Source organism: Sus scrofa, chromosome 2 (genome assembly GCF_000003025.6).
Source record: "Sus scrofa isolate TJ Tabasco breed Duroc chromosome 2, Sscrofa11.1, whole genome shotgun sequence".
Lineage (NCBI taxonomy): Eukaryota > Metazoa > Chordata > Mammalia > Artiodactyla > Suidae > Sus > Sus scrofa.
In genome coordinates this window covers 91,724,836-91,741,491 of record NC_010444.4, presented here as the reverse complement: position 1 = coordinate 91,741,491, position 16,656 = coordinate 91,724,836, and the positions used below count along the sequence as shown (strand labels likewise).

At 37.2% G+C, this 16,656-nt stretch overlaps 1 protein-coding gene across 4 annotated transcripts in view; it reads right to left on the bottom strand.

Annotated features, from left to right (window-relative positions):
- VCAN (versican) overlaps window positions 1-16,656 on the bottom strand; it is a 129,498-nt gene that overhangs the window by 70,183 nt on the left and 42,659 nt on the right. For all 4 annotated transcript variants that reach the window (XM_021081073.1, XM_005661536.3, XM_005661535.3 and 1 more), the window contains 1 exon segment: window positions 2,310-2,603. In XM_021081073.1, the coding sequence (XP_020936732.1) occupies window positions 2,310-2,603 (294 nt within the window).

Below are 16,656 nucleotides of genomic sequence, written 5' to 3'. Positions count from 1 at the left end.
AAGGTCCCCAGGCTAGGGGTCAAATCAGAGCTACAGCTGCCGGCCTATGCCAGAGCCCTAGCAAAGACAGATCCAAGCCGCGTCTGCAACCTACACCGCTGGCAACACCGGATCCTTAATCTACTGAGCAAGGCCAGCAATTGAACCCACGTTCTCGTGGATACTAGTTGGGTTCGTTAATCACTGAGCCATGACAGGAACTGCTAAACTTTCCAATTTTATTCATATTTTTTATAGATTTGTAGTAAGTGATTGTTCTACTTGAATCTAAGTATCTTTTTCCCCCTATACATTCATGTGAATTCCTTATTTAAATAAATAATATAAAACACATCAGGATAAATTCTTTGTGGCTACATACAAGCTTTTGTCTAAATTTTACCCTTGGGGGAAAAATGTTCAAAAGTTTTCTAGTCCCAAGTTTATAAAGCACAAGAAAATACAATCGAGCTAGGTAGCCGTATTGGATAACTCAACCCCTTCCTTAACATACCCTCTCTAACCCGCTCGGGCCCCCCCATCCCCAACACACACACACACAAATTTGATTTTCTTCCTTACACCAGTCACTGAATGTAAAATTGACTTTAAAGCTTGAACTACTTGAAAATCACTGTTATGGGTATGTGGCTTTTAAAGGAATGATGTCTTTCTACTTCTAGAGATAAGGTTTTGTTATTATTGTTGTTGGTAGTTTGTTTTGCTGAAAATGATCACAACTTTTTCTATGGTTTCAGGGCCTAGGAACAAAAACTAATATTTTCAATGGCTTTTCGTGGCCAGCTCATATCACACTGATATACAACATGTGGCTTTCACACTCAGAAAGTTGAGTCTACAGGAGATCTAACAGAGGCATCTTAGCTGGGAGACAGCAGTATGGGAAACCACATATCTCCACGGTACTAACATCTATTCTGCTAACAACTCAGACATCCCAGGTCTCTATCTTTTTGGTTGAGTAAGAATGTCTGTATATTTCACTTCAGAAACCAATTATAAAACATGCTAGTGTATTTTTCTACTCATTTCAGTTACAGTTGACTCTCCATATCCACGGGGTCCATATCCGAGGATTCAATCAACTCCTGATTAAAAAAATAATCTAGAAAGTTCCAAAAAGCAAAACTGGAATTTGTCCTGTGCTGGACACTATTTCACATAGTTGGTATTGTATACTACTACATGGTATAGGCATTATAAGGAACCTGGAGATGATTTAAAGTATATAGGAGGTTGTGTGTAGGTTACATGAAAATACAACGTCATTTCGCATAAGGGACTTGCATGTCTGTGGATTTTGGTAACCCCGAGAATCGTGGAATCCATCTCCCATGGAAATTGAGGGATGAGTATATGTACTGCTGTAATAAGATACGTAGGAAACTTAGCAAAAAATTCTCACTGTATCTCAATGTCACATGGCTCTATCTTGAGTGCACTCAAGATCACACAAAATTCTAGGAGAACTTCGTTTTGTTGGCACAATATAGATCCTATGGTAAATATCACAGTGAGACTCTGGAATACCTGCTTGTTTAATTAAGCATTCTATAAGTGTGACACTAGATATGTGACTCCTAGTGCTGAAATAATTTAAGGACATCTGAAAAACTAAAATAATTAATATCATGAACGTTAAGAAATGTTACTTAAAATCCATTTTAAGTAGTAAACCTAACTGAAGATAGCTTATTTACGTTACAGCTTGAAAAGAAACATCTACTGTACTTCAGGGTGCTACTAGAGAATTAATCATTACAGGACACTTATTTCCATTACTTGAAAGAAAATTATATAAAATGAGATTTTTATTTATAGCATGGTTCATTTTTAGGTATTATCCAGCTCCCAGTACTCACCTGCAATTACTGAAATTCAAATCCTCCACCATTTGAAAGGGTGATACCAAAGAAAGAAGAAATGAACGAAATTCAAGGATTCAGTTCAGCCACAGTTGGCCCCAGCATTATAGCACCAACAAGCTAATTGAATTTAAGGACTGCAATTCACATAAAATAAGTACTCAGAAACATGTTCTGTGGTTCAAAACAGAACATAGCACAGTGAAGGCCTCCACCTGACATTTCCTCATCTTTGCTAGAAAAAAAATTTGTTAAATCTCTTGTTGTTGTAATATCACTGCCATTCCATTTCTTTGTTTTTGAAAGTCACCGAACTGTTTCCATTCCATGCACGCACTGCAAGACATGGAATCCATTCCAATGGCTAGCTGACCATCAATTGCATGCCCTCGAAGCATTTTTTTTTAAAAATCTGTAATGATTAAAAAGGTATCGAACACTTACGTTTATAGCAGTAGGCATCAAATCTGCTATCAGGGGAAGGGAAGCCTGTCTGGTTCTCAAAACGATACAGGGTTCTCACCCCAAGTAAACCACCTCCACACTGGGCCCTGGGCACAGTCACAGGGTGGCGAACACTGGCATCCAATAGCCACCCGTAATCACACTGGTCAAAGCCGTTCCTCCACGCTGCTTGGAGTTCCCCCACTGTTGCCAGGCGGGCATCCTGGTTTTCACACTCTTCTTCAGCCTCCTCAAAGGTGAATTTATTGGGAGCAGTGATGTGGAACACATCACCTGGAATAAGAAGAGGAAAAAGCGTCTAAATTTTACTATTCAATCTTTTCCTTGTTTACAGGGGGAGAGGGGAAGCACATAATTCTTTTTTTATGACAAGGTAGTGCCTTCTGGTATTTTAAAACAGAAAACCTAGTGGCTACCTAGTTTTTTTAATTATTAGTGTATGATAAGAAATAACACAATTAAAAAAACAGAAATAACACACATCAGGAAAGTTTCATTTTATATACATATATTCCCATAGGCTGTAGAAGCAGTCACTTGATTTAAAAAAAAAAAAGTTACAAGGAAGTCTTTCCAATGAATAAAACTTTTCCAACTCTGACTCTTTGATGTACTGTCCAGGAAACAGGTTTTCTCTTGAATGAAAGAGGCTGTGGTGTACTTATTAACATTGCATGCTGGAAAGAGAAAGCTGCATTGAACTGTCACTAAGGTTATTTTTCTTTGTCTATCCTAAAATTAAATAGTAAGTCTCTGACCCTCTCATCTATCACTACCATCAAAACGGATTAACTCCCATCAAAGCAAGCAATGAAACAAGAAAACCTCCAAGGTTTGAAGAGAGGGAAGGGAGAGAAGCAGAATGGAACACTGTTTGTTGCCTTCCTGGCCTAGGCACAGGGCTGCCTTGATAGTTAGAGAGGTCATGGCCTGCACATAGGGTGCACAGGGGCCAACATCAGCTGCCACTCAACTGGCCAAAGGGACTGAAGCCACCTGGAGGAAGGGGCACGCTTCTCCTGCTTTTACTGCCCAGGATGGATACCTTCTGCAGTGTGTCTGCCCAGAAGGGGCACCTTCTTCTGGTTCTCACAAAGTCGCCACTTGTGCTAGCAGGGGCTCTACTCTTATTGATTAACAAAGAAACTCTGAACATTTGCTTTGTTCATCGCCAGGCCCAATTAGACCCAATTAGTATGTTCATTATCAGTTAACATGTCACAATAAAACATTCTAGAAATGCCAGAGAGTCTGTTAAATTGGAATTTTACTTGCGTAACTAACATAGCAATGGGCTGAAATAAATGCGATGTGAATTAAATGGTGCTTTTCACATATGAGCACCTAAGTGGCTCTAAATAAGGCAGAATTAGAGACTACCCAAGCACATACAAAAGGCAACAGGAGTACAAAATGAAGTGGAGAGGAAGCTAAAATATCAATAGCCCATTATAACTGCAGCTGTGGTCCTGTTTCCACCTCACTGAGGCTGCTCTCTGATCCTATGATGTATTAGACAACTAAGTTGCTAGAGCTCTCATGATGCGATTCTTCACCTGACTAAATCTTGATGGAACAAGTGATTGTTTGAAATGAATAAAGCCACTACTCTCTGTGCCTGTGTTATAGCCTTATAAAATAAGAAAAATTATGCAGGGGAAAAAGGCCAAATCACACATATCAGCTCTTCTCACTGTAAATCTAAAATTTCTACCAATGAAACTAGGCCAAATCCCAATAAGAGCTATCTGAAGAAGAGAAAGAAAAATGACTTCTACCTAACTGAAAAAAAGTAGGGGTGAGCATGGGTTTTTTGTCCTTAATTACCTAGGCTGGCAAAGCAGTCATCTCAAATGCAAAAATACACTCTCAGAACAAAAGTTCTCCCTCATCATTCCTACAATGTCTCCCTTCTTAAGGCATTTTCAGAGCATAAGGGTCAAGTACCAGTTGCATAGTACGTGTTCAGTAATTGCCATTAAATGAAAAGCATTTCAAGCTTTTGTTCAGAAGCAAGGTGCCCTTTTTCTTCCACCCTTCCCAAGCAGCACATTACAGAGCACTACCTGTGGCAGAGCTCTAGGTAGCTGCTGGCTGGGATAGGCAATCCATCTCTCCTGGGGTTCTGGCCCATGGCAACCTGGGGACAGGCAGACAGAGAGACTGTGTCGCCCCAAGCAGCCTCAGCAGCCTCTTACACCTCACCATTACACTTGCATTTGGACTGAAAGGATTGTAAGTGTGAAAGAGGGCAGCGTGCCAGCACCCTTTCCTCCAAGGTAGAATACTCGGATTTGTTATTACAGCTGGAATATCAATTTTGTGGCCTTCGTTCCCTGCATCGCGAGGCACTTCTACATAAAGGCAAAACTATTGGTCCTGCTCAGTAACAAGACTGATCAGCCAAGCAGAGCGGGGCAGAGAAATATAATTAATTGACTAAAACTCTGCATCTCCAAACAGCAATTTTAGTCCATCTGATAAGGGAATTCACCTTCTCCAAATACAGCCAGACTAAAGGGTTAATAAAGAAAAATGACGGCATGACTTTCTGGGTAACTGTTTAAATAACAAACATGTTTGGGGTATTAAAGGAAAGGTTTCAGTAGGTGCTGGCAGGTTAAAAAGAGAATACTCTTACTATTATTAAATCAGTTAAGATCTCCTTATATAGAACTGTTCATATAAAAACCCTTGTTAAATCTGAATTTATATCAAAATAATTATTTAATTCACTTGTTTGGAGGATACAACGTTCATCTATCCAATCTCGACAAAATAATGATTTTATTTATTTAATCAAATTCTGCTATCTCCAAGGTCACCTATTTTCCTTTTCACTTCTACGTAAAAATTTTCCAACATTGCAAATAAAATTTTAAAACCTTATTGAAAGAGATTGGGTTTCATGTAACTCAGATGAAGAAAGGAAGATTTAACTGTTGCTAATTGAATTTACCTTAAGGTGAGAATCAAAACAATTCATCTATAAAGGTAATTTGTAGCTTGTCACCATATATGGCATAATTGTTTTACCTCAAAATAATGAGAAAAAGAAAAAAAACTGTACTTTAACTCTGTTCCAAAAATAAATGTCTAAGCCTCCCTAAATCATAATTGTTTAACATAAACATTACCTTGTTCACTTCAAGCATCTACTGGTATAGTGAAGCAGTCATACTATGGAATTATCTTACTGTGTTTTGAAGTTTTTAGAATTGACACTCAATCTCTACCAAAAGCAGCAAGCTGAAAGTCCCAACTTTATACTTCCCATGTATCCATCTCAAAATGTTAAGGCCAGACATCTAATACTTTTCTCAAAAATGCCAGAATATCCTGGCATCCATTTCATACTCAAACCCAAACCAGAAAGAAAGATTAAATTAATAGGTAATACACAGATAGTAATAAGTGAACTTAATTTATATTACTGTGTCCATGATTTCTAAGACATCCTTTTTTATTTTTTATTGACAAAACTAAAATAACCTTCTGGAGTTCCTGCTATGGCACAGCAGGTTAAGGATCTGGCATTGCCACAGCTGTGGCTAAGGTTGCAGCTGTGGCTTGGATTCAATCCCTGGCCTGGGAAATTCCATATGCCTTGGGTATGGCCAAAACACACACACACACACACACACACACACAACTAACTCATGTCAAGTATTTTTTGGTTCATTAGCTTCCTGGTTTTAAATAATCTTTACATTATATATTTTTTATCCAACATAACACAAATATAGGTGATCTGCTGTTTAAATCAGAATTACATTATTAAAAGCTTCTAATTTCCAAAAAGGCTTCTACAGAAAACTGGTAATCCCTGAGACATGATTAGATATTCCAAAGAAATGAGGTTTCATGGACAGCGGCATAGAGAAAACCAATGCAAGTTGTCTACCAGGTTTCATTTCTGTAAGACTTCTCAGAGCATTTAATATTATAGTATTTACTGGGAGTCCCCATAAGGAAGTTACGATTTGTAAACTATTTAACCAGAATAATCTCTTTTTCCCATAGAATATTAATGAGTAGTCCATGGATCTGTTTCAGGGACTAGTTTGGAAAACACTGCTCTAGAGACATGTGTGTTTCAATCAAGAAGAGGAATCTCAATTGATCATCTTAGCATTAAGTTTCTGGTAGCCTATGCATCAACTTGTTCAAGACAGAAGCAGAGTAAGTAGACCAGGGAATCAGAATCAAAGGGGGAACCCAAAAAATTAGAGTACAAAGCAAGGGGAACATGAAGCCCATTGCCTCCCAGAGTTCTATCCAAGACTAGAAGCAAGTGAAGGAAGCAGAGGGCACAGCAGGGACCCTGATGAAGTATCCAAGACTGTATTAAAGCTGAACACAGGAGGGTCTCTTTTCTTAAGTAAGAAACTAACTTTGCAAAAAGCCAAGCAAGGTACCGGAGATAAAAGGAGCAGGCTTTCTCCTTAGTCATAAATTGTAGGCCCTAGTCTTTCAATCCCACATGCCACAGAAAAAGGCAGGTTTTAGGCTAAACACTGCCCATTTTTACACTGAGAAAACCAGGGAAGATGTTAAGATTTTCAAAGATTCTACTCATTTACTTTCAGTTTTTTAATCTACAGTGGGGAATTACATACAGGGCAAATTATATGGTCTAAACTATAACATTAGTCATTAATTGCATTAATGATATAAGATAGAAACTAAGTGTGAGACAGTAACAGGAATGTAAATCTAGCCTCAGTCCAAAGATGAATGATCATATGAGGATGTATCAAGAGTTCAAGTCTAAAGTCCAGAGGCAAAGCCAAACCAGGAACCAAAGGAACAGAGAAAGAGAAAGAAAACGGGACAAGGCGAGCAAAGCAACTCGGTGCATTTGCTTAACCTCCCTTTTGCTCCAATGCAACTTCACTGGTCAGGGTGCATAAGTTCCCACCCTGAAGGTATCTTAAAGGCACCTTTCAGCCTCTGATGTAAGTAATAAAAATTCCTTCTGAATTTTATCAGCATCACCTTCAGAGTAAGAGGAAGGGAGAGCAAAGCCTTCCTTGAGAGAGAAAACGTCTGTTATTAGCATCAGACAAGGCTGTGGTCTAAAAAATTTCAGCCAACCGAATCCAACAACATATAAAAAAGATCATACACCACGACCAGGTGGGATTCATCCCAGGTTCACAAGGGTGGTTCAACATACACAAATCAATCAACGTCATACACCACATTAACAAAAGAAAAGTCAAAAACCACACAATCATCTCAATAGATGCAGAGAAAGCATTTGACAATGTACAACATCCATTCATGATCAAAACTCTAGGTCTACTTTTGGATACTGTGACTGAACAATGGAAATTATTTTAGCTTTACTTTCAGAAACGCAAGCATCACTTTTAAAAGTTGACAATGAGTCCACTATTCAGTTCCAGAAGTTGCCTCATCAAAGCAGCTACATCTATAGGACATTAATTATCAAATTTATAACAAGAGTACAGATTTGGAACATTTTTCTAAGTGTTATTTATCTATTAGAGAACATTTTCATTTTTCTCTAACTACAGAGAGCGAATAAAATATTAGGAAAGAAGTGTACAAAGATCCTTTATACACAAAACTACACATGACTCAGGATAAAATGTCAAGTTGTTATAAATAAGAATCCATCAGGAGTTTCCATCGTGGCGCAGTGGTTAACGGATCTGACTAGGAACCATGAGGTTGCAGTTCGGTCCCTGCCCTTGCTCAGTGGGTTAACGATCCGGCGTTGCCGTGTTCTGTGATGTAGGTTGCAGACGCGGCTCGGATCCCGCGTTGCTGTGGCTCTGGCATAGGCCAGTGGCTGCAGCTCCAATTCAACCCCTAGCCTGGGAACCTCCATATGCCGCGGGAGCGGCCCAAAGAAATAGCAAAAAGACAAAAAAAAAAAAAAAAAAGAATCCATCAATATGAATACACATACATTCATATTAGTACACATACAAAATATAATGCAGAACAATGGATTCCACACATAGGATAATTTGCATGTTCACATGGAAAACATATATGTGGTGTCAATCCCTATTTTTCCAAAATTTCAAGCTAAAGGCTGTGGCTTTGAATTATTCCTGTTATTCCAAGTTTCCAGGCATGTCCTAGAAGAAACTGAAAGACGCGGCTAGTAAGACTAAAATATCTGGTGACACTCCACAATCTAAATTTGTCTTAATCATGGGAATTAACATCATCAGAAATAGTAAGGAAAAAAAATATTTTAATTTGACAAGTAACTGCTAAAAGACTCCCTGGAAAGTAGACCATGCGTATACTTTTTCCACACTTCTGATTGCTAAGTGGAAAAGCTGTTTCTTGGCAGACTTTAAAATGACACATACTGAAATGGCAAGCAATGATGAAAACAAATCAAAACATGAAAATGACCCACACTGTTCAAAAGCTAGAGTTTATGCCCAGGAGTAACTCAAAAAAATTATGAAAGCACCTGGTTCCAAAGCAAAGCTAAGATAGGACCTTGTTCTTCCACTGGCAATTCCCTGAGAGCACAAGGTGAACAGGGGAACTGGTACCAGCAGATCACAGATAATTATTCACTTCTTTCCTGGACTGCAGAAAAGAAGTGATGGGCCTCTCTCTGCCCTAGACAAAGCTGAGATCTCACTATAAGTATCTAGATGTGTCTATTTCATGGGTAGTGTGATACCTGTTTATATTTCTTCTGCTTATTTGTGTTCATAACCTTTCTAACCTGAACTGCCTGGTCTAAAAATTAGTTCTTTTAAGCTAATCATGAGTCCCTTTGCCCATATGAAAACAGAACTTCCTGATTTTTTTGTTGTTGTTCACTATAAAGAAGTTCAAGATTTGTAATTGTTATTACCTTTCCTTGTTATTTGGGTCAAAATGGTATATAAGTAATAAATGTACGCAAAAGTAGATACATTTATAAGTAATAAACGTATTCAAAGGTAGATAGATAGAAGCAGTCACCATGAAATGCCCATTGGATAAAACCACTTACAGTATATGGCAAGTATTATAGTGATAAGGACAATTCAACATAATTCTTATTCAGTTTAAAGTTTTGGACATTTAAGTTTTTTCAAAGGAAATTTCTTTTTCTTTTTCTTTCTTTCTCTCTCTGCCTCTTTCCCTCTTTTTTGCCTGTGTCTATATGCACAAGATGAAAGCAATAAAGACTAATGCTCATTATTCTGGATCATCAAAGCCTGTACATGGTTGGTTAATAGTTAACATACACTGTTATATAATCTTTTGATGGCTACTATAGATAACTCAAAAGCATGTCATTCCCCCTTAAGATCTGGTCCTGAACTTGCACAGAGACCAACTTTCTGTTAACAGTGGTAAGAAAACCTCTGGTGTAACTTCATCCATTTTTAGTGTTAGGCCAGCAATGTTTCTAATTTTGGGGGTAATGGGACTGACTAGAAAGTCAGGTCAGCACCCTTCAAATTTCTCCTTGCCTTAGGCTGAAGAAGAATCATAGTATAGCTTAAAGCATAGACATTTGGGTTTTGAAAATTTTAACCTCTAACTAATTTTAGAGAATTGTCATCAGTCTGCTGTGATAGTTAACATTCTCTAAATCAGATAATATTCATAGGAAAAGGAATTCACATATTTGTCAATATATTATACCTAAGATCTTATGTATTATGTCTTTTGAAAGTTTCAAAGACAAAGGAAATCCCACTAAAATTTAAACATATTTTTATGGTTTTCAGGATGTCAGATCTCCTTCTTTCCTATTGACAGAGGAGTAAGATTTTAATTAGAGTGAGAAAAAGGTTCTAAAAAATTTCTGGATGTCTGAGTCTTCAAAATATATAAGACATTGAATGTGTTATTTGGTTTGACAGGCACACTGTGGCTGCAGGTCAACAAAAGAGGGTCAGTCTAGTTTTTTTACTTTTCAGACCTGACAGGTAAATAGCCACTGTATTTCTAAAGAAGTTCTTTTGATTTAGAATTCCAAGAGAAGTTGACATTAAAATCTTAAAGCAAGTGACTATCACATGTTTCCAGGAGCTTATGTCAAGATATTTCTACTTATTTAAGGTACTATTATAAAGTCAAAGGGACTATATGTAGAAAATACTAAGTTTTCTATTAAAAAAAAAACTATTAGAACTCATAATAAAAAATTTCAGCAAAGTTGTAGGATACAAGGCATAAAACCAATAAGCAAAAATCAATTATATTTCTATATACTTGCAATGAACAACCAAAAAAAGAAAGAAAATTCCATTTACATTTGCATCAAAAAGAATAAAATATTTAGTATTAAATTTAACAAAAGTACTGTAAAACTTATACTCTGAAAGCTATAAAAGCTATAAAATGTTGAAAGAAAGTAAAGAAGTCCTAAAAAAAAGGGAAAAAAAAATCCCATGTTCATGAATCAGAAGAAGCAATATTGTTAAGATGGTAATATACTTGAAATTGATCTGAAGTTTCAATTCAATCTAACTAGCTTCTTTGCAGAAACTAAGAAGCTGATCCTAAAAATCATACGGAACTCAAGGGATCCAGATGAGGGAAGACAATTTTGAAAAAGAACACAGTGAGAGGTCTGATATTTTCCAATTTCAAGATTTACTACAAAGCAACCATAGTTAAAATAATGTGGTACTGACATGAGTATAGGTATATAGATCAATGGAATAGAGTCCAGAAATAAACTCATATATCTATGATCAACTGAACTTCAAGAGGGTACCAAGGTCATTAAATGCGGAAAGAATAGCCTTTTCAACAAAGAGTGCTGGCACAACTGAATATCCACATGCCACAGAATGGATCTAGACTCTTACCTTATACCATACACAAAAACTAACTCAAAATAGGTAAAGACAAAAATAAAACTTAAAACTTCTACAACTCTCAGAAGACAACACAAAAGTTTTCACGACTGGAGATTTAGCAATGTTTTCTTACATATGACTCGAAAAGCACAAATTCCCAAAGAAGAAAAAAAAAGATAAACTGGACTTAAAATTAAAAACTTTGTGCTTCAAAAGATCCTATTAAAAAAGTAAAAAAATGCAGATCAGAGAATGAGAGAAAATACTTGCAAATCATATACCAGAATCTATTGTATACAAAGAACTCTTACAATTCAGTAACAAAAAAGTTATTATCCAATTAAAAACGGGGAAAGGTTCTGAAAAGACATTTCTTCAAGAAAGTATTTAAGTGGCCAATAGACACAGGACAGGTTGTTCGACATCATTAGAGGAGCTCATTAGATAAAAAGGCAGGGTTATTTTTAGTTCTAGATCAGACACAAGGATGACATGGAGGCATTAGACACTTTATAAAGGTGACAGAACTATCCTGGATTTTGACATGAGGAAGCAATAAAAAAAAATTAACCTGTAATTTGTGAGTAGGTACTAAGAAACCAATCCCAGAGAAGACAACTGGCTGGGAGGGCAAGAAAGGGAAATGACTATGAGAGGCTGGAAAAAAGAAAGGATTATCTTTAGGAAAAAATTTTTTCTAAGAGATGCCACAGAAAAGAGTGAGAGGAGGAATTCAAAGAGAGAAACTAGTATTATGGTGATCCAATAAATGTAAAAAAAAAAAAAAAAGATCCTTAGTAAATTTGGTGGACAAAGCTTGGCATTATTTGCCAAGTACTATGGAAATGATAGGATGACAAAGTTTGGAGAAATACTGCAATTACCACCAAATATTTCTTGAGTAACTATTATGTGACTGTTACTGGAATAGCTTCTTCATTGTGGTTAGAAGAGTTTCAGAAGATGATTATGGCCTTATCTCTACCAGGAGCTTATGTAAGTTTTCAGAAATAAAAATAACAGGTGAGAGTTTGTATCTGATAAATATAAAGCAACCAGAGAACAATTAAATATCAGACATGTGGAACTAACCCCAAGTGGGAGTTCAGAACCAGGAAATGTCAGTGCAAGTTGGAAGAGCTAAAGATGGGCTCTTGGAGGCAGTCCATTTTCAGACACAGGGAAGAGTAGGATGCTGAAAAGATAAGAGGCTTGTGTTCTCTGAGAAGATCAAAGCAGAACTGCTGGCAGGAGCTGGCAGGAGCTAACAGAGTGTCTGTGGATGACGGGTGCACATGTGCAGGGTCATACAGAAGAGGGGGAAACACAGGTGAATAAGTTACTGCCAAGCCAGGTTTGAGGGGCTCTGAGGCAGAGTTTGTGCTTGTGAAGGAAGGCAGCAGGAAATTCACTACACGGTGTTGAGTAGGGGAATGATATGGCCAGGGTGTTTAAGTACTCTGATGGTCATAAAACAGGTCCCTCAAAGAACTGTTAAAGGCATGTTAAAGGCATTTGTGAGATGAGACACAAAACCAGAGAAGAGACACAAAAATGATTCTCAAACTGGAAATGTGGGCATGGAATTCAGAAGAAAGTTCGGGACTAGACCTGTACAGCTAAACATTACCATTTTCATTTTTCTCTTTTTGATTGTTCTTTTGTGCCCTGTTCATCCCACAAGGCATTTGACTTATTTACATACAAAAGAGCAAAGATGAAGTCAGATAAACTAATAAGGAAATTGGAGCGAGGAAAAACTGGGAAGTAGAATTGTGATGAAGCCTGGAGAGGTGTAAAGATCCCCAAGGGGCAAATGTCAACCAATGCAAATAGAGTGGGTACTTATAGTCTGGATGTTAATTTACTAATTCACTCATTTATTCAACTCCATCTATGGAGCACCTACTATGTGCCAAGGACATGGTGGGGATACACATGATTCCTTTCCTTCCAGAAATCATAATCTAGTAGGCGAGAAGGAGAAGGAGGAGTAGGCAAACATTTGCAGGAGAGTCTTTATGGTCATACACTCAAAGGTCAGAGATGGTAAAGGTGAGCAAAACCAACGAGGACTTAGGAAGGGGATATGGGATGAATGTGAGGACCCACCATACAGACACATCCAAGTGCTGGGAAGCTTATATGAAAGTCAGGGTGGTAGTGTTTCAGGTGAAGAAAAAACCCAAAGGGTAGGGCTACATAGAGAACACGAGCCATAGAAGGATAGGTTGTAAGTTCCCTGAGTTGCCCATGTGATGGCCAAGGAAATTCTACATCAATCGTTTGTCAGATCTGGGGACAAGATTAGACTCCTTTGCAGAGAACTAAGAAGATCAACCATCAAAGAAGGAAGTCTGGGAGTTTCCTTCATGGTGCAGAGGAAACGAATCTGACTAGGAACCATGAAGTTGCGGGTTCGATCTCTGGCCTCTCTCAGTGGGTTAAGGATCGGCGTTGCCGTGAGCTGTGGTGTAGGTCACAGACATGACTCAGATCCTGCATTGCTGTGGCTGTGGTGTAGGCCGGCAGCTACAGCTCTGACTAGACCCCTAGCCTGTGAACCTCCATATGCCACGGATGCAGCCCTCAAAAAAGACAAAAAAAAAAAAAAAAAAAAAAAAAGAAGAAGAAGAAAGAAAGAATGAAGAAAGAAGGTAGTCTGACCTCATCTACACTCTGATGTATCTTCAGGGAGAATTGAACCCTTATATAAAAGAAACTATTTTCTTACAAGTACCTGCTATCATAAAGAAACCAAATAAACAGTTTATTAATTAAAAATAATCGAGGATTTTTTAAACATTTAAGTGTTCTTTTTTTTTTTTCAAGCTTAAATATTTGCATTGTAGTCCATTCTTTCCAACATTTTCTTATCTATCTTATCCAGGGATTATTTGTCACTATGGATATAACCAGACACACATACTTCCTACTAAATTGCCAGTTTTCGGCACATAAATACATGAATTCACAAAGCACTTTCAGAAGTATTTAACTCTTCCAGTGGTAAAGTGAACAGGATTATATGCTTATATGCCCATGACCTTCTGTAGGAAGTCAGACACCAGATTAATTCCTAAACACAATGATTCAAGAAGATAATGTTCTAATTAGAGAACAAGCTGATTTCATACAATTCAGGAGGAATAATACAGGAATTCTTATTTTGTCATAGTGCTATTTTCAATTATTCAATAATGTTGAAGCAACCTGTATTCAAAATGCTTTGACATAAAAGTTACCCCTCTTCTGAGAGTGACACATTTCCAGTTTTTTTTTCTATATTTTCCAAAGTGCCATGACTGAGACTTTGAAGAGCCCTCACTCATAACATCTCAGATCAATTCTTGTTTTAAGAAACTTCCAGAGATGAAATTTTATCATCTGTCTTCATTCCTTCTACATTTAACAATATTCATGGTCAGAAAAATTGTCCTTATAGTGAACCTAATTCTCAGAGTTGCAAATTTATCTCATCTTCTTTTTCCGAATTTGGTGGAATTGAGAACCTTTCATATACTCATAAGCTATAATAGCAGCTATTATTTATAATATATTTATATTAATAGCTATTATTTATTGAGCACTTAACTTTGCCACCATATAGTGTAATAAAAGCTTTACACCTTAACTGATTTCATCTTCATACCATGATTAAAAGGTAAGTTTTCATATTGTCCCCATTTCATAGATGAAAAAACTGAAGCTTACGAAAGTAAAGCCTTACCTAGGATCTCATAACTAATAAGTGACAGAACTGGGACTCAATTGATGTCCTTCTTCTTCTTCTTAATTATGAAGAATTAACTACCTACCTAGAATCCTCCCTTAGTGCTGTCTTTACCACTCCAATTCTTTACCCACTTTTCTAAACTAGTTAGTACCTCAACTTTTTTATTTTTTTAAAGGCTATTTTTATTTATCTTATTTTATTTTATTTTATTGCCTTTTCTAGGGCAGCGCCTGCAGCATATGGAGGTTCCCAGGCTAGGGGTCTAATTGGAGCTGTAGCTGTTGGCCTGCACCAGAGCCACAGCAATGTGGGATCCGAGCCTCATCTTCAGCCTACACCACAGCTCATGCAATGCAGGATCCCCAACCCACTGAGCAAGGTCAGGGATGGAACCCACAACCTCATGGTTCCTAGTCGGATTCGTTAACCACTGCACCACGACGGGAACTCCTCAACTTTACTTTAAATCCTCTCAATGTTTTCCAAATCTACCTTACCAAGAAATACAGATTAAACTTCCCAATAAGGATAATTTTATGGATCTTAATATCTAAATTCCTACTTGAGAATGAATCTTAATTCCATTAATTTCTTAGCAAGAGTGTTCTGTTACTAAATTATAGCTAATAAGCCTCCACAATGTCTAGACCATTCCCAAGAACATAAACTAATACTGAAATGCTTGCTAGTGAATATAGTTATTGTTCACACTCTTTTACACTTACTAGGTTACTTTCACAGATAAAATTGAATATTGTATACATAGGCAACACCTTAGAATAAGAACCAGATTAGTTTTGCTCCCCCTCATACTGGCTGGATTTAACTTAGTAGAGTTATTTGAATTTTATTAAAATCACGTATGTCAGGATGAATACGACATTATGAAACAAAAAAGGAGAAAACCAGAAGGTTTTTTCCATCGACTAAACATCTCTCACAATAAATAACGAAATAAAGACAAAATTAATTGTCTTTTTGAACGAGGTTTCATTTTATACTTAGCTGGTTTTCTCACTAGACCTCCTAGAGTAATACGGCTTCTGATCTGACGTAACTGAACTTTGGTTCCTAACTGAATATATGTTCCACCTCACGCATTCTGAATACATCAATAGCTCTAATTTTCACTGCCTCCACCACTTCTCGCATACACACTTGGCTGTCAAAAATACAATGAATTATAGGTGGGAATGATACCCATGAATGTAGCAATAAACATCTCTTATGAAGAACTCTGGCTCCCTTTCAAAAACCTTTTATCAATATGGGAATTGAAACATCAGATGTAATTTTATGTGGTCAAATTTCCCCAAGAATTTTGATCAAACCACAGTTTAGCCAGTGGGAGGACATACACTTCAGTTAAGTAAGGAAAGAGACCTTAGGAGTGTCACCTTGGGATTTTCCTTTCACATCAAGAGTCAGAAGAGGTCTCTTTAACCCCACTTCCCTCACCAGTTCCATTTCAAGTCAGGAGAGAAAAGACCAGGTTCCAAAAATTGGCTAATTATTCCAATGAACAGTGAACGAGGAGGAAACTATTTCTAGAACAATGTCATGGCAAACATACTAACTATCCTCCGGAACTGTCAAGGTCCTTCTATGAAACAAATTAAAGCCTTGTTACTCCACTGACACAAATTTCAGCCAGTGTTTGAACTGGTATTTACCCTTTATCTTTCTCCTTTCTCCTTTATCTTTGACTCCTTTATCTTTCTCTTTCAACATTTACGTGATGAGATGAAAAGCTTCAAATTCTGTTTCTAGGTTATAAATATTC